General features: G+C 33.8%; 2 protein-coding genes across 2 annotated transcripts in view; both read right to left on the bottom strand.

Annotated features, from left to right (window-relative positions):
* The window catches only part of LOC138691955 (zinc finger protein 431-like), a 43,278-nt gene extending 40,408 nt beyond the window's left edge, over window positions 1-2,870 (bottom strand). Inside the window, exon 1 of the mRNA XM_069814630.1 lies at window positions 2,009-2,870. The gene's annotated coding sequence lies outside the window, so the exon portion shown is untranslated. The remainder of the gene's footprint in view (window positions 1-2,008) is intronic.
* Window positions 2,871-3,987: 1,117 nt separating this feature from the next.
* Window positions 3,988-14,646, bottom strand: LOC138691952 (zinc finger protein 235-like). The gene is made up of 5 exons (XM_069814622.1): window positions 14,323-14,646; window positions 13,309-13,397; window positions 10,925-11,059; window positions 10,258-10,340; window positions 3,988-5,814 (listed from the first exon to the last, which is right to left on the bottom strand). The coding sequence occupies exons 2-5, from the start codon at window positions 13,390-13,392 to the stop codon at window positions 4,749-4,751; spliced, it is 1,368 nt and encodes a 455-aa protein (XP_069670723.1). The 5' UTR covers window positions 13,393-13,397; window positions 14,323-14,646; the 3' UTR covers window positions 3,988-4,748.
* Between the last annotated feature and the right edge of the window lie 3,586 nt (window positions 14,647-18,232).

Here is an 18,232-nt window from a genome sequence, read left to right as displayed (position 1 = left end):
TGATGTCGTTTGCCTAGCTGGTAAGACATTTCTACACATAAAAACGTTTTCGTAATTTTCCTGAAATTTATGGGAATAGACAAGGGTCATTAAGAAAATAACCTTCTCAAATAATGAAAGCAAAAATCACATTGTTATGCGGAAAAAGTACGGTACAAAAATTGTTGATTTAGAATGTTTCATTCACAAACCAAAGCCACATATATAATTACATACCAATAAATTCACATTGATGATTCGCAGATATTGAGTTCATAAGGCTATTTAAAGTCAGGAAACATGCCACCAACAAATGTCGGTTCTGCAGCAAATAAGTCGTCACTGTTTCGACTAAGAGAGATGATGTATAAGAAGACAATATCATAGAACGATCTATTGATTAATCACACAGTAAGATGTCAGACAAAATGTCGTTACTAGATAAAAGAAAAGCCAATTTCCAGTTCTAATATGTTTATTCATACAGACGTTTAAATGAGAACATAATTTATTAATAATAATAATAATTTATGACAGACAATAACATACAAAGTTTTATATACATTGTTTAAATGCTTAGTGGCAAGTAACACGTCTGCATCTACGTAAAGGAAAGCCACGTCATTAACATCAGTATTAACTGTTAATAATACAGTTTGTACAACGTTAATGGAATTAAACAGAGTCTCTTCTTCAACACGTAGTCTAAAGCAGCCGCAAACATATATAAACTCTACAATAATTTTGGAACAAAAATTAAATTGAAGTAAATATCAAACAAAATAAATGATGGAAACAAAATTTTTAATTTTAATCATTCAAACTGTGTACTCCGCCCACAACAGCAAAACATATAATCCTCAGGATATCTCTTCCACAGGTCACGACGTGATTATTGGCTGAAGGAACATTTAATAAATTCTAATTATACCCTATATGCAAGACTTAATAATCCACGTACACCACTACTATGGAGTAATGGTTAGGATGTGTGACCGTGTAATGAACGGGCGCAGGTTCAAATCCAGGTTGGGACAAGTTAGCTGGGTGGATTTTTTTTTAGGGGTTTTGTATCAATTCATTAAGAGCAAATGCTGGACCTTTAAATTATTCTGCTGATATTCTAATCTTGAAACGTGATTAATATATTTCAGTATTATTTGTATTTATCCTGGTAATAATAAAGAGTTTGACTCGTAGACATTTCAGCATTAACTTCCAATTATTGTACGAGAAGATCTGAACAGAATGGCAGTTACGTAGACTTTCGGCCCTCCCTACTACCAATAATGCATAACACAATGTCAATACGGTGGTTGCTGTCATCTGCGATACAACGAACTTTTCTGTTGATTTTCGAGTTTATTTTTTTATGGTTATTATATGCTTATTTAAGTTGTGTTAACTCTCGCTAAGTGGTTATATATTTTATTTAATCCGTCTTAGTATTCATTTTATTATTGTAAATATTTTTGTTTTATTACTATTATTATTATTATTATTATTATTAATGAATTAATTTGTATTACTATCTTTGTTTCATCTCCGTCACGGATATTCTATTATTACTACTACTATTAGTATTATTATTATTGTTACTATTATTTCTAACATCAACATTATTACTGAACTCTGTGAAATTTATGTACAGTCTACTGGACTGTACCCCAGCACGAGCATATGCTCATTTCGGGTATCTATTCATATGTATCATTTCAAATGTAAATTGTGAATAAATATGAATTTGAATTTGCATCCTACATAACCATAGCAGATGATAAATCACCATCAAAAAAATAAATTAATAAAAATAATAATAACACTCCATGCAAACATTCAATTTCCCATCTGATATACTCAGTTAAATTAATAGTCAAAATATTATAAATACCAAATTAAGAATTACATTAGATCTTAAATGTACTCTATATTCTAGGTTAAGTGTTTACCCGTATAATATAACCCTGAAATTTTATACAATTTCTTATACTGGAAAGTCATCTGAACAGCACATAAATTCAATACTTACACGCACAATATTCCAAATTCGAATTCAATCAATGGATATACAGGATATTCTGAAAAAAAAGGTCCAATATATGAGGTAGTATGCACAAAACAATAAATAAAAATCCTACAAAACTGGCTCTTAAAATTAATATCGTCTGAAAAATGAGCAAAAATTTACCATCAATGTAAGAGCAACATATCTTTCATCGTGAGCTCTTTGGCAAGAAATAAAAGAGGAAACAATACAAACGTTTGCCACTACGTTTAACATAGCTTACTTTTTTATTTGTATCAATAGGTATTTCCGCATACAACAGTACGTTAGAGTTCGTAATATTGCTACTGCAGTAGTATTACTGTACCAGTCAGGTAAGTTAGTTTTGTATCTGTAATATCCAGTGACAAACAGTTGAATTGTTTCATTTGTTTTAGAAATACAAGCCACAGACGCTCAATTTGGAAGGTAGAATACTACATAGGAGTGTTTCCCTCTTGCAAGAAAATTATCTACAAGATACAGGCCCAGTTTCACCAACCACTGTTAAATATTTACCATGTCGTTAAGGACATTTAACAGTAAACTTAACGGAAGAGATGTTTCATAAACTGTTGTCATTGCTAACATCATGTTAAACCCACTGTTAAATTAACATAGCATATTCCCGCAGTTAAATCCTTCACGTCCTGTTACAGCGTGAATCATGGCTGCCAGAGAACATATGTTACAAGCCGCACTATTATATCGAGATATATTTGCAGTGAAAACAATTAGCTACAATCACTGCTTCAGCATTTTTAATTTTTTAGAATAGATATGTTCATAAATACTAAAATGATTCATATTAATATTAGCACAGCATCCACAGTGAAGAGAAGAATATATGCTTATTAACGTAAGTATTTCTGTGATTATTATTTCGTATTAATACTCAGATATAATTGCAGATTTTCAAAACGACATTCCTTTATTTCACTGATTTAAAAGTTCACATATAATTATGACCAATTACGTGTGAAGATATGTTAGATATATAAGATAAGATATGAAAATACCATTGTAGTATTCAGCATCACAATTATTTTCATTTTCTATTGGTTCTATTTTATCCTGGAAAATTGAAAGAATCTTCGTACAAATATCAACTTTGAGAGTGAAAGTACCACCGTCAGTTTTCAAATGCTCCACTTTATCTTAGCATTTCTTTTAATATTTTCATTACATTAATTTGTTTCATACTTAGGCCTAGTGTTTTCACATCCAAATGAAGATGGAAAATATTTTCTTAAAGAGGCCCATGCTTGTTCCTTTTCCCTAATGAAAGTTCCATCACTACATTAGAGTCCAATTACATTCATATAATTGCTAGATCTCCTAAAATAATTATATTTCTCATATGAGGTAAAATTACTGCTCCTTACACTTTCCTTTTCTCGATTTCCGTTGGAATTATGTTAGCCTCCAATACTTCCATAATGTTATTGTTGTTGTTTTCAAATGCTAGGCGTTTGACAATAAAGTCATTTGACCTCTTGCACTCCAATATTTTTCAAAGATATTATCATGACCAGCCACTAAAGCATAGATTTTGAGGTGTTCTGAATACATTTCTTGGTTTGAGTTGCACAATGGGCAGTTAGGGGACTGATATATTCCAAATCTATGCAGATGTTTGGCCAAACAATCATGGCCTGTTGCCAATCTAAATGCAGCTACAGACGATTTTCGTGGTAAATCAGGAATTAACTGTGGATTATGATGCAAAGAGTTCCATTTTTCCCCTTGAGATTGTGTTATCAAATTTTGTTTGTTGAAGTCTAAGTATGTAGATTTAATAAATCTTTTCACAGAGTAATACGTAGATTTAGTAACAGGTCTGTAAGTAGCAGTGCCGCCCTTTTTTGCTAAAGCATCGGCATTCTCGTTTCCCAGGATTCCACAATGGGATGGTATCCATTGGAATACAACTCTTTTATTGAGTGTTATTAGTTGAGAGAGCATTTTAGTTATTTCCACTGTTTGAGATGAAGGTGTGTGTCTAGAGACTATTGATAGAATAGCTGCTTTGGAGTCTGACAATATAACTGCATTTTTAAATTTATTGATGTGGCAGAGAACGTTCCTGAGACATTCACTTATTGCAATGATTTCTCCATCAAAAACTTGTTGTTCCATATCCAAGATATCTATAAAGTGAGAAGAGACAGCACGTAACACCTGCACCGGCACCTTGTTCCCTGGAGATCATGGATCCGTCAGTGTATAAATGAAGTCAGTTTTGTGGAGGATACCTAATATTAATTGTCTCTAAAGACAATTGTTTCATTATTTCAGCGTTTACTTCTGATTTCAGTATTTCTTCTGTTAAATTTAGATTATATTCTATATTTAATAGAGTTAAAGAGTTTGGTTTAATTTGTAAGTTTTCTTTTAATGTAAAAAGTACAATTCTCCGCTAAAACAAATGACTACACCAACTAAAGGCACATTCAGTAAACTTTCATACAATCACTGCTTCTTTGATTCCTGTTACATTACTCTTAACATCATGTTACCTTACCAAAGTACCTCAAATGGTTGGTGAAACACTATTACACTAAAAGGATGTTTAATTTTTAAGAATACGTTAGTTAACATGCTGTTAGCGTTATTTTAACGAAGTTTGGTGAAAATGGGCCATATTATTTTTTTTTATCGTTTAACGAGTAATAGTGAATGTGTTGTGAAATATCCTGACTGCGAGAAACTTATGGAAAATAAATTAATGGTACCCTGACGGCATTGCTTTCGAAATGCCTAGATCTGGAGTAACATTTCCTACAGGCATCGTCCTCTCAGTTAGATGCTGACGCGCATGCGTCTTAAGATGCGCCGATTGAGAGAAAGACTTTCCACACACATTGCAACTATATGGCTTCTCCCCGGAATGGAGACGCGCATGCAGTTTCAGGCCCCATGACTGCGAGAAACCCTTTCCGCAGACATCGCATTTCTGGAGGCCTTCGCGTGTGTGCAGGCGTGCATGACTTTTCAGACTTGCCGACTTCGAGAACGACTTTCCACAGACATCACATTTAAATGGCTTTCCGGCAGTATGCGTGAGGGAATGAGTTTTTAGGTTACGCGATCCAGAAAAACACTTTCCGCAGATATCACATTTGAATGGCCTTTCCCCGGAGTGAAGGCGTGAATGCGTTTTAAGGTATTCCAAGTAAGTGAAGCACTTTCCACAAACATCGCACTTGTAAGGGCGCTCGCCCGTGTGGTGGAGCGAATGCGTTCTCAAATTCCCGGAATGGTGGAAAGACTTACCACAGACATCGCATTTGAAGGGCTTATCGCCGGTATGTAATCGTTCATGAATCTTCAGATCCCACGAATGAAAGAAACACTTTCCACACACTTCGCATTTGAACGGCTTGTCGCCGGTGTGCTGACGTGTATGTCTGCGAAGACAACTGGAATCAGAGAAACACTTTCCACACACGTGACATTTGAGAGGCTCCTCCCCGCTATGTGTGCGTTCGTGTACTTTGAGGTTCCACGGTCGCGAGAAGCACTTCCCGCATTCACTGCATTTGAAGTACTTCTCCACTGTGTGTTGGCGAGCGTGCTTGTCAAGATCGGTAGCTTCCGAGAAATAAATTCCACAGACATTGCATTTGAATTGCTTTAGGACTGCAGTGCTATGTGGATTCGCATTTGTGAGAAATTGGTCATCAACATTGCGGTTAACAGTCTCTGGATCCTGACTAACAGTCGTGTCTTCTTCATGTAAAATATTGCACGACTCTGACGAGAAACTGCTGACATGGACAATTCCAATCCTAAAATGCAACACATCATATGTAATAGTAATTTACAATAAGAGTATCGTAATGTTTCATATTACGATACCAAATTCATAACCAGTTGATATTTCAGTTGTTCCAAACCTTTTCTCACTAACGACACACTTTACTGAACGTCCACGATATCGCGACACACTTACTGTAATAAAAATAATAATAATAATAATAATAATAATAATAATAATAATAAAAATAATAATAGCCTAACAATATTATTATTATTATTATTATTATTATTATTATTAAAAAACCAATGTTTATTTCTGGAGAAAAAGGTGGTGAAACTCTCTGTAGAATATTTTATAGCGGATAGTGAGATGATTATTGTTCACTGCACGGGAATTTGGTCGTTTTTAACCTCCTTTTCGTCCAACTAAGACTTTCAAGGTCTAATCGAAACTCAAAGAAAAATTGTATTAAAAACATACTTCCAGCACGTTCCGACTGAAAAAAAAAGCATTGGTAAGAACTTCTATGTAGTGTCGGACATCCAGTTTTGTAGATAGGTCGATGTTAACAAGCAATCGAAAATTCTTAAAAAAAAAAAAAAAAAAAAAAAAAAAAAAGCAGCAACTTGAGTGACGTCAGAAAAAAAAACAAAGGGATATATAAAAAAAAAATCCCAAGTTATGAATGGTGGATATCCGATAAAACATTTTTATTATCGTTTTTGAAAACTCACCTATTTGAATTAATGGGGGAGCAGTTCGTGTATCTCCGGATGACGTCATTGACCGCGACGTTTGAATAGACATCTGCAACTGCTACGATGTTGTGTCCACCTCCGAGGAAAGGATGTCCTTATTACCGCAAATGTATGAAGAAATAAAAGCTTTCATAGGGAAAGTGAAATTGTGGGAGTCGCAAGTTTCAGTGGATAACTGTTACCACTTTATTAATCTAAAATTGTTACCTAATTTGAATCAAGACCAGTGTAACAAATATAATGAAGTACTGAAGGACTTGAGAAAAGAATTTCAGAGGACATATCATAAGAAAACGTACCTTAGCAATCAACAAGTTTAATTGTAATTTAATTATTATTATTTAATTGAATTTTGTTTTATTAAATACAGTATGAACTTAAAAAACAGAGATACCAAAAACCATTTACTAGAAATGAAGTATTTTCTTTAGTCAAATGTCCGAAGACAGGTCTCAACCTCACATGTGATATCAACAAGGCACCACTTATGGGGCAACTAGGCCAGGAGATAATGGGATAGGGTAGCCAGTTCCTTGTGCTTAAATAATTACGTAACATGTATTGTTCTTCATGCTTCAGATGTCTTCCTTTAACACATAATATATAATTAGAAAATACATTTATTACTATTACTATTATTATTATTACTGCAAAAGACTTAAGAAATCTTATTCCTTCCGAAAACAACCGAATGTTTTGACAGTACAACTCAAAAGTGTTGCTTTGTGGAATTTCTCCCGCAACAGTTACAACTTAGCTCACTCATGCTTGTAACATAAATCAACGATCGGCTATCTTCGGGTATTGCGCTTATCTCTTCAGCTGACTACGCTATCTACATTTGCTCTGTGTAACAACTTTTATGCGTTGGCCTTGAGATGCTTGATCTAAACGATAACAGCTCCCTGTATTAACAGGCTGGCATAAAGACAGAGCATATTGTGCAATAGGCAGTTGGAAGTATAAATAACATACATATGTTTAAATTGAAGGGAGTCAAACAAGATTGACAAGAAATGACTGAATAAATAATTAGGTACTAATTAAGTATTTGAAGATCACTGTTGACTGTAGAGTTGGTTTCGGAGTAAAAATATGGATTCTTTCAGAGCTGCAAGAACGATGTCACATCAACTGCCTTCCTCTGTAGGTAGAAACGTTACCAGGTTTGAAAGAGGAAATCGGGAATAGTTCCGCACGCTGCAACCATAAGGCCTATTACTTCAATTTGTTGTAGGCCGTATTTGTCTACGAAATATGAACCGCTACGTACATAGATGTCGTTTTTTTCCCTATTTACATCTTCAGGTAATAATAATAACAATAATATCAATATTAATAATAATAATAATAATAATAATAATAATAATAATAATAATTTAATAATAATAGTAATAATAATATTATTGTTATTATTTTCGATTGCGTGTTAACATCGAACTATCTACAACACTGGATGTCCGACACTGCAAAGAAGTTTTTCGCAGTGCTTTTCTTTTCAGGCGGAACGTGCTGGAATTACGTTTTTAATACTATAATTTTTTAATTTCGATTGGACCTTGAAAGGCTTAGTTGGAAGAAAAGGAGGTTAAAAACGACAAAATTCCGTCCAGTGAACGGTAATCATCTCACTATCCGCTATAAAATGTTCTACACAGAGTTCCACCACCTTTTCCTCCAGAAGAAAAGCACTGGTTGTAATAATAATAATAATAATAATAATAATAATAATAATAATGACAACAAGAACAACAACAATAATAATAATAATAACAATAATAATAATAATAATAATAATAATAATAATAATAATAATGATAATAATAATAACATAAGACAACAATAACAATAATAATAATAATAATAATAATAATAATAATAATAATAACAAGAACAACAATAACAATAATAATAATACTAATAATAATAATAATAATGACAACAATGACAATAATAATAACAAGAACAACAAAAATAACAATAATAATAATAGTAATAATAATAACAAGAATAACAACAATAATAACAATAATAACAATAATAATAACAAGAACAATAACAACAATAATAATAATAACAATAATAATAATAATAAATAATTAATATACAATATATATTTTGTGTGAGTATCTATGCCTTCTTACTGGAAATATACATGCAAAATTTTCACTTTATATGCTTTGGAAAACCATGAGATAAATGCTATTAATTTCAAATTTTAGTTTTGTTCTCCTGCACCATCAGAGAACATCACAATATTCTTGAAGGGATGAGATTTCATCAAATTCACTAGAGATAGGTGCGCAAATGAAATAACAGAATCAGCGCATTTTTCCTTCTGTTTCCAAAAATGTATACATCTAGCTCTTAGAATCTTTAGTATGCAGATGTACATTAAAGACGTAAAACCACAGAAGTGTAGCTGCTTTCCATGGATTTACACTTGCACACACATAACCACTCATTAAGCCAAACAATACACAAATACAACCTGCGCCAACTGATCACCTGAGAGGGCGTGGTGCGTCACATCGTTCTATTGTTTTGTGCTATCTAGTTAACTAGGATAGAAATCATTTTTCGTCGACGGATAAAAGATGAAGAAAATGTAATCGCTCTAAACAGGGCATATGGTGCTATACGCCGTTGTATTATTTTTATTAGTTTTGAACATGCCTTTTATGGAGAGGCGATTGCTTCCTGTCAGAGACAATTCGTTTATTTTTGTTTTATTAGTTTTGAACACGATACGTTTTTGTTTATAACAGAAGAAGAGCAGTATTTGGAGAAATAAACAAACATTGTTAAAATGAGTACAAACAAGGATTCAGATATTGAAAATCCTGCAAACCCTGAAATTCAGGCTTATATCAAACTGTTTTTTTTTTTTTTTTTATTGGGTTATTTTACGATGGTGTATCAACATCTAGGTTATTTAGCGTCTGAATGAAATGAAGGTGATAATGCTGGTGAAATGAGTCCGGGGTCCAACACCGAAAGTTACCCAGCATTTGCTTGTATTGGGTTGAGGGAAAACCCTGGAAAAAACCTCAACCAGGTAATTTGCCCCGACCGGGATTCGAACCCGGGCCACCTGGTTTCGCAGCCAGACGCGCTGACCGTTACTCCACAGGTGTGGACTATATATCAAACTGTGAACATATTATTGTTTATAAATAAAATCTATTCCTTGTTAATTTAATGTGTGGTTCACATTACGCAACTAGATAGGTAATAGAAGTATCAGTACCTAAGTAGTTGTGTACTGAATGTGTTTACAGCATTTTTATTAGTGATGTAAAGTCCACATTATGTAATCAAAGTGGATAAAAGTAATAAACAGAAAACTGAAGACTACAATACAATGGACAATTATTTAAATTATTCCACTAGTATAGAAATAGAAAAAGACATGAGAAAGTCTTTCAGTATCGCAATGGAAATAGAATCCAAAAATAACTGGACAAACTATAGAACGATACAAAATCATATAAAACTCAATTTCGTCCGTGGGTGGACTTAATACAGTTTGGAACGGACCACCTCATATCTTATGGCATTCAAGTTCCAAAGTATATTTAGCTGTTCAATTAAATAATTATTTCGGAATGTGATCTAAGCATAAAAAATGCCATACCACACTAACAATTTATATTCTACATCATCATCTAAATATAGAAAGGAAAGAAATGTTAAAGTGCAGACCCACTCACCTATCAGAGAAGACTTTATTCTCTTCTGCTGCTAGTTCTAGCTTCAGGTCCTCATTCACTGATTGTCCTTCACATGACCCATTCTGGAATAATACAGAGGCAGGAAACTACTTTAGCTAAACAACTAGGCCACCGATTTTCTAAGTTAAAGACTCAATTTCGATCCTGTTTAATTCAGACGCCCTTTTCAGTAAATGAACCCAGTCCATGTATGTTGATAAGGTTCTTCTGTTTTTCTGTTTACTAGTACATAAAAATTTAATCAAAAGTAGTTGCCAATATGACATTCACATCACAGGTGCAATCCTTTATAACAACTTACAGGAATCCAATCTGATTGGGTGATATACAGAAATTTCATTGCGTGAATATACTAGGGCATTCGAAAAGTAATGGTTACTTTTGGCATTACATACTCCAAATATAGATAGATATAGATACGCGTGCTCTACTTGTACAAGAGCGCGGCTGTTCGGCTACCTAATCATTCACCATAGGAGTGGTAAGCACAATAAGCCTCAGGCTGGAGTGCAAGCCTTCGGGTTCCTCCACCGTACAAGAGAAAAAAACCACATTCTAAACGCATTTGTGGGATGCACAGATACAGTGCCTGTGATTAACAGAAGAGTGTTACATTTGAACAACACCAATCATGAAGTCCACTTACTTCGGCTTCAAACTTTACTGCAGGAAAATTTATTCCTATCATAGTCTCCTCCACTTTCATGTCTGATGTGAGAATATAGCTGCGATCCACATATGCTTTCATCCCAGTCACATGAAGATTTAAGGAATTCCCTTCCTGCAGAACACAGAGATATCATAAGTAGCCTACATAGTACATCACGTTACAGCCAGTCCTTAGATATGCAGGCAACTGCTTCAGTAGTACTTGGAGCGAATTTAGTTACGTCAGACATGGGCACAATTTCCTGTTACGTGAGGCACTCGATTTGAAATACATTGTTAGGCCCGTAACACACTTGCAGAGTTTTCGCCAGCGAGAAATGTGTTGCGAGAAAATTAAAAAATTGATAACATGGATTCAAATGGACGTCCACACACTGGAAGAGATTCTCGTTCGAGGCAAAAACCTCGCGCGAGTTTCTCACTGGAATCGGTAGCTCAGCGAATTTTCTTGACACACTTATCAAAGATGTGTGACATTTATACTCTTTATGATGATTGAATGTAGAAAAAGATATCACAGGTGGCAATGAATTGTTTTGTTTTTATTGAAAATGAGGAAAGATGGCTGATAATTGCAGTCAGAAACTTATCGAACTTGTACGATGTCACCCATAGGCCTATTTATATGATACACGTGATGAAAACTATAAAAACACGAAACTTAAAGAAGAAATCTGGAGACAAATATCAGATTATCTGAAAATAAATAGGGCTATATTTTATTTTGATGAGATTCAATTGTATTAATTAAACATTTGAAATAGTATATCTATATGTCTTTACAATTTACATAATTTTATTCAGAACATAGCAAAGAATCCTCTATCATATCATGTATAGCAAAAAAACTGAGGTGTATTCAACCTGAAATAATGCCAAATCGAAACCAGTGTCCAAAACTCGCCCTTATTTTCATAAGATACAATGTGATTTTCAGATATTTCTGGCTTTAATTTTAGGCCTACTTTTTTTTTCATTAACAAAATATGGTCATTTAACTCCATTTCCTCATCATCTGAATACTCAGATTCAACATAGCGTTCGTACGTAATTTGTAAAGTACGACAATATACTTACAGGTTATATATTTAAGTACGACAATATACGTAAAAACATAACCTATAATATTTCCCCCAACGAGTCATTACTATAATGAGAAAAATGCTTTCTGCATGAAGGCAGTGCATAGATGATCATAGCGAGGTGTGATCTGTGGTAGCGAGAACTCGCCAAGTGTGTGGAGGAAGGCTCTTCGCCTCTTTCGCGAAACACATTTCTCGCTGGAGAAAACTCTGCAAGTGTGTTACGGGCCTTGCTACGAGAGCAGACTGCAGAGTAGGATGGGAAATATAAACTGCTATGACCTGCGTCACCTTATCGTAATCGCGAATGTGGTCAGTGGCGAATTACTAGGAAAACTCCTGGTTAAGCTTCAAAACTTGTATTTAACTAATTCTGCAGCTTTAATCATAAACCTCTTTACCGTTTCTCCGTCAATGAATTGATTTAAAACACAGGCGAGTTCCCAAGAAATTGCATAACTAGCCAATAATATTCCATCACGTTGTCTACATTGATTCTCTTGAATATTCTGCCGTTTCTTAAGATTACTTAATAGATTTGCACGTTCTCGACCTAAAAAAAATTTAAAAAATCATACATCGCTTTATACACACATTTCATATTTATAAATTTCCTTCGGAAATAGTACGTACAAACAACATTTAAATTTTCGTTTTTTATGCTATAAGGAGTAATGTAAAACATTTATTAGTGCATATTAGGCAAAAGTGGGAAATTGCGCGTAAAATTAATTTCTACATGATGCGTAAAATAAGCGTATATGTGTAATTTGATATAAATGTAAAAAAAGCTCTTCTAACAAATTAAAAAAACAAAGTGTTATTATTACAATTGGAAACAAACAAAATGCTTACGTTAGAAGATAATTATGGTGTTGTTAAAATATCAATTTCACAGTCATTGTTTCTTCAAAAATATTTATTTCAGTACTCATGTCTATTAGAATTCTTTCTTATTTTTATGAGTATATAAGTTACATTTCACCACTGAAATTATTTTCCTTCCTGTGATTATAAATGCAATTATTTAAAATAAATGCTCGCCAGTTATATTGTGATGGCATTTTATTAATTAATATCGAAATAATTTATTACGCCGCATATAAAATCGTTTAAAAATTAGTTTTTCGACACAACGTAAATTACGTTTAACATATACATAAAATATGTGCCATGTAATTTACGCGGTCAAACCTGATGCTACGACTTTTGAGCTTAACATATAACAATTTTTGTCATAAAAAATCAAGCATATGAAAAATAATGGCTTTCACTTTACCTCTGATAAAGGCTTTTTCTCTGTGTAATCATTTGTATGCATTGCCAATGGATCAACGTCAGGTTCCATCTTGATCAAATCCATCACAACTGAAAAAAATTGATTAAGAGATTGAAATTCATTTGCAGAAGGTAAGTTCTCGGCAAATGCTCATTCGAAGTAATAACACATTTTTCTTTCTAACCTAGAAACATGTACTGGCAGTTTGTATATGCTGTAAGTTGAAAAAACGTGTAAAAGTGCATCTAAACGGCTCAACTTTACGCATTCAAGCAATGCATGCAACTTTCATATTTAATATTAATTAATATATATAGTGAAATGCTTTGTACGGTGCAGAAACATGGACATTACGATGAAGTGAAGAGAAGCAAATAGAAGCATTTGTAGATATTGAGAAGAATGGAACGTGTGAAGGGGACAGACAGAATAAGAAATGAAGACGTTGGAAAGGGTGGGTGAAGAAAGAATAATGCTGAAACTGATCCGGAAGAGGAAAAGGAATTGGTTGTGTCACTGGCTGAGAAGAAACTGCGTACCGGTACTGAAGGATCACTGGAAGGAATGGTGAACGGGAGAAGAGTTCGGGACAGAAGAAGATATCAGATGATAGATGACATTAAGATATATGGATCATATGAGGAAGCAAAGAGGAAGGCAGAAAATAGGAAAGATTGGAGAAAGCTGGGTTTGCAGTGAAATACCTGCCCTTGGGCAGAACAATGAATTAATTAATGAACATTACGCAACTCTACAGATACGTGTAAAAACGTGACAAATAAACCAAATTATCACTGGCAGATCGAAAATATGTTCAGAGTATCGTATTGCCGTGCTCCAGTTATTGCAAAGAGAGAAGTTTCTACCGGCACTACAACAAAATACAATAAATGAAACTAAACCCACAGAGTAAGTGGTGAGTCCTAGCACTTCATGTTTAGTTACATACATATATAGAAACTGAGAAGAATGTGATGATAAGTTCCATTATTTAAAAGAAATAAATGTACTTACATAGCTATAATGAAATATATTCGGTCGACAATTTCCACGATCAACACAGACTACTGCAATATGATCCGATAGAAAAGCAGGTTTCGAGATCAAGGCTGCCGTGATAATTGTTACACAATCAATATATGCCGTGATAATGTTGAGACCGGTTCCCAAATTTCTTAATTCACTTGTCATGTACTCAGTATCACTTTTATATTACATTGGGCGTTGATACAGCATGAAATAGGATAGGGAAATTCATTACAATTTGAAACTCATAACTTATGCACAACATAAGTACAAAGAAAACTGACCTAAAACACAAATACCTATGAACTTAGTAATGTAATGCAATTCATAATTTTTGCTGATTGCTGTTGCATTTCAATATCCGCAATAATTGAATATAACCAGTGTTGAAGTTGCACCGGAACGCAGTTCCAGTAATAATTATATTTGGGTTCCATAGTTTCCAGTATAATTAATACAGGATATAACTAATGAAGCACAAAGTAGACGCCTCTCAAATAGCAGAATAACAACTACAGCACTGACTATAACTGGAACCATGTCAGGAGCGTCATCAAGGCTATTCGTAGACGTTCTATTGGAGTAAAATACGAAAATATCGTCACAAAAGGAAGAGTATTTACATTCCTCATTTACCTCTAGACTGTAACGTAATTTATTCATAGAAAGATACAGATGCACTGAAATTTATTCTCCTGGGCCAAAGCTGGCCAAAATATATTGTACGTAGCCTTTTCATCATGAAAATAGGCTGGTCATCTCTGCAAGCCAGTTATCGTTTATGTGATTTAGAGAGTACTATACAGTCATTTGTATTGATCATTTTGTGTTTGCTTTGTTTCTGTAAATGAAGACGTGAATTGAGAAAACATTCCAAGTCCTATATTTACCCAATTTGACATTTTATATCACAAAGGTTATCTTTTGCATAGACTACCATCCAGTAGAAAAGAATATCTCAAAGTCCAACACAAAGCTTGTCTTTTTTTAATAAAAAAATATTTATTTCAGTAGGCCTACATGTACTCTTATATGATAGTTTTTATGTTCTGAAAATTTTTATTCAATAGACTTGGGATGTTTGTCAAATCGGGTCTTCAATTCCAGCAAAATATATTCCCTTTTTGATTAAGGTAAAGCCAAAATTTTCATCTTTATGAAGAATACTTTGTATGTTCCATATAGAAGAAATAATTAGATTTTCTTTTTCTTCATTTCGTGTCTATTTTCATAGCTAGGTTATCATAATGGCTTTCTAAGCAGCTTTTCCTGTTGTCAAACGTAAAAGCTATTCTTAAGTCTTCATGGCTGCTAGCCAAGAGCAAGCAATGCCAGTGGTGGGGTTACCACCTTCAGCTTTAGATCAGGCTTGAAGGATACAGCATTTCCTCTGCATCTGATAGAAATGTTACATTTCCGTAACTTGTCTCCATTCCCTCTTATGTAGAAGCTGTCAGCACTACAGGCAGGAAAAGGTTGAGAGAGGTTATAGAACAGTGGCGTATACTGGTTAAAGGGTTTGGGCTACCGCTGACCCTATTATTACACAAAATATATCTAACAATTACTTTAATTTTAATTACTATGGTAAAACTAATAATACAAAATTATTACATTATGTTATATTATAAACTTTTTCTTTTGTAATTTCCTTGGGCTACCCCCGGTAGCCCGCAAAATACGCCCCTGTTATAGAATGCCCATCACATCGCAATTTCTTATCCCCTATATGAGTATAACATGGACTGATTAAATAATCTAGCCAACACATTGGCTTAATGTTAAAAATGTTACTTTTAACATAATATACATAATTAATGAAATAATTAGAAGGACAATTAACAGTCATAAAATCACTGTCTTTTGAATGTATTTATACTGTAACTACGAGTACTTCTATTTAATTCTACAATGGTATGTAACCTTAGTTGTAATTAATTTTATTTTCTATTGCACACTCATTTAAATCTCGTAGGAAATTAGCACATCATAGAATATAATTTGGAAAATGCTCTGATCTGTACAATGCAAAACACACAAAACTAGATTCCTTTCGTTCTATGTCAGCTTTATTTTGAGAACTGTCTTGAACTTCCTGTAAAAAGTTTGATTAGCTCATATTCGAAAGATTGGTCATGATATTCAAAGCGCAGCAAAAAACCAGCACACAGATTTTATAAAAACACATTGGAGAAGTCGAAAATATCAGAAAGTGTGTACTTAAAAATGTTTAAACAGAAGGCAAAAAACATTCTTATGAAAAGTTGACCACACACGTGAAGAAAATGAGTGAAGACAGGGCAGATATCGTCAACAAATTGTACAGTTGTTTTGTCAGCAACACAAGATATAATTCTCTTCGAAGCACAAAAATATACCAAATTATAAGGAAATTAATCTCGTTTTCAAAGATACAATAATTATATTCCCTGGACAGTTATTGTCACAAAATTACTTTGGAGCGGTCTATGAGACTAGTTCATTTCATATATTTATAAAATAAGAATTTATTATGTACAATATCTGTAGCATACTGACCATTGATACATGCCGACAGAATAATATGGTATGTAATTCTACTCGTTTGAAAAATTTAAATAGTCTAAAACAGTTACAAACAATAGAAATAACATAAATGCAGTAATGACTTTCTATTTTCCCAAAGTTTTCATCTTTAAACTTATTAAACGATTATCATGTGTTTATATTCTAAAAATAACAAGAATTCCGAATACAATGGTAATATTTTCCACTTTTCGACAAATCAATGAAATATTTTGTTTAATTTTCTGGAATAGGAATTGTTTACTGTATAAAAAAAACATACTTTTCACTCTCCATACTTACTTATCGCTTTTAAGGAACCCGGAGGTTCATTGCCGCCCTCACATAAGCCCGATAATGGTCTCTATCCTGTTCAAGATTAATCCACTCTTTATCATCATATCCCACCTCCCACAAATCCATTTTAATATTATCCTCCCATCTACGTCTCGGCCACACCAAAGGTCTTTTTTCCCTCCGGACTCCCAACTAACGCTCTATATGCATTTCTGGATTCGCTCATACGTGCTACATGCCCTGCCCATCTCAAACGTCTGGATTTAATGTTCCTAGTTATGACAATACAATGCATGCAGTTTTTGCGTTGTGTAACTTTCTCCATTCTCCTTTAATTTCATCCCTCTTAGCCCCAAATATTTTCCTAAGCACCTTATCCTCAGACACCCTTAATCTCTGTTCCGTTCTCAAAGTGAGAGTCCTAGTTTCACAGTCATACAGAACAACCGGTAATATAACTGTTTTACTTTTCATTCTCCAGTTTTCCAAAAATTAAAGAGCATAACACTTTTTATAACACTGCACTCCTTCATAGGGCCACTCAATCTTCGTGTAAATACCTCACACAAATTTTCCTGGAGCACTCCAAGCAAATAGTAACCTCACATGGAAAGCATGAATGTTTGTTTTCCCTCTTCAAACATTGCCTAGAAGGTCCTGCTTTTCCCTCCTTGTTTACATGTAGAAATGACAGTTATACCACACAACAATCCAGAAAATTAAAAGAAATAACGAAAACATGTACTAAGTGAAATAAACGCACGAAATGACTATAGTACGTCAGTGAGACCGCTTCAAACTGAACTGAATACCGCTTGATAAAAGATAGAGATAAACCGCGTGGCGTTCTCGTCATGCAGATTTCATCCAAAGTGAAAGGTAGATAAAGCAACGGAGCAATTGACTTGAAGATAAATAGAGAAGGGTGAAAACAGGGAGCGGTCTAGGAGATGATCCATAGTACTTAAGGGTTAACAGACTTAGTTTAAAGTGAGAGAGGACACCTACATGGGCAGATGGATGTCGATAAGTAAAGGAAATAGATAAATGAGAAACT

This window comes from Periplaneta americana, chromosome 16 (assembly GCF_040183065.1).
Source record: "Periplaneta americana isolate PAMFEO1 chromosome 16, P.americana_PAMFEO1_priV1, whole genome shotgun sequence".
NCBI classification, from domain to species: domain Eukaryota; kingdom Metazoa; phylum Arthropoda; class Insecta; order Blattodea; family Blattidae; genus Periplaneta; species Periplaneta americana.
The sequence above is the reverse complement of the archived record's forward strand: the minus strand, read 5'-3'. Positions and strand labels throughout refer to the sequence as shown.

What these genes read in the sequence shown, in the direction of transcription:
- LOC138691952 (XM_069814622.1), bottom strand. Translation starts at nt 13,392, where the DNA reads ATGGATTTGATCAAGATGGAACCTGACGTTGATCCATTGGCAATGCAT. An exon ending in AGAAAAAGCCTTTATCAGAG is followed by an intron (nt 11,060 to 13,308) that starts GTAAAGTGAAAG and finishes TGTGTTCTGCAG; the next exon opens with GAAGGGAATTCCTTAAATCT. An exon ending in AATAAAGTCTTCTCTGATAG is followed by an intron (nt 5,815 to 10,257) that starts GTGAGTGGGTCT and finishes GTTGCATTTTAG; the next exon opens with GATTGGAATTGTCCATGTCA.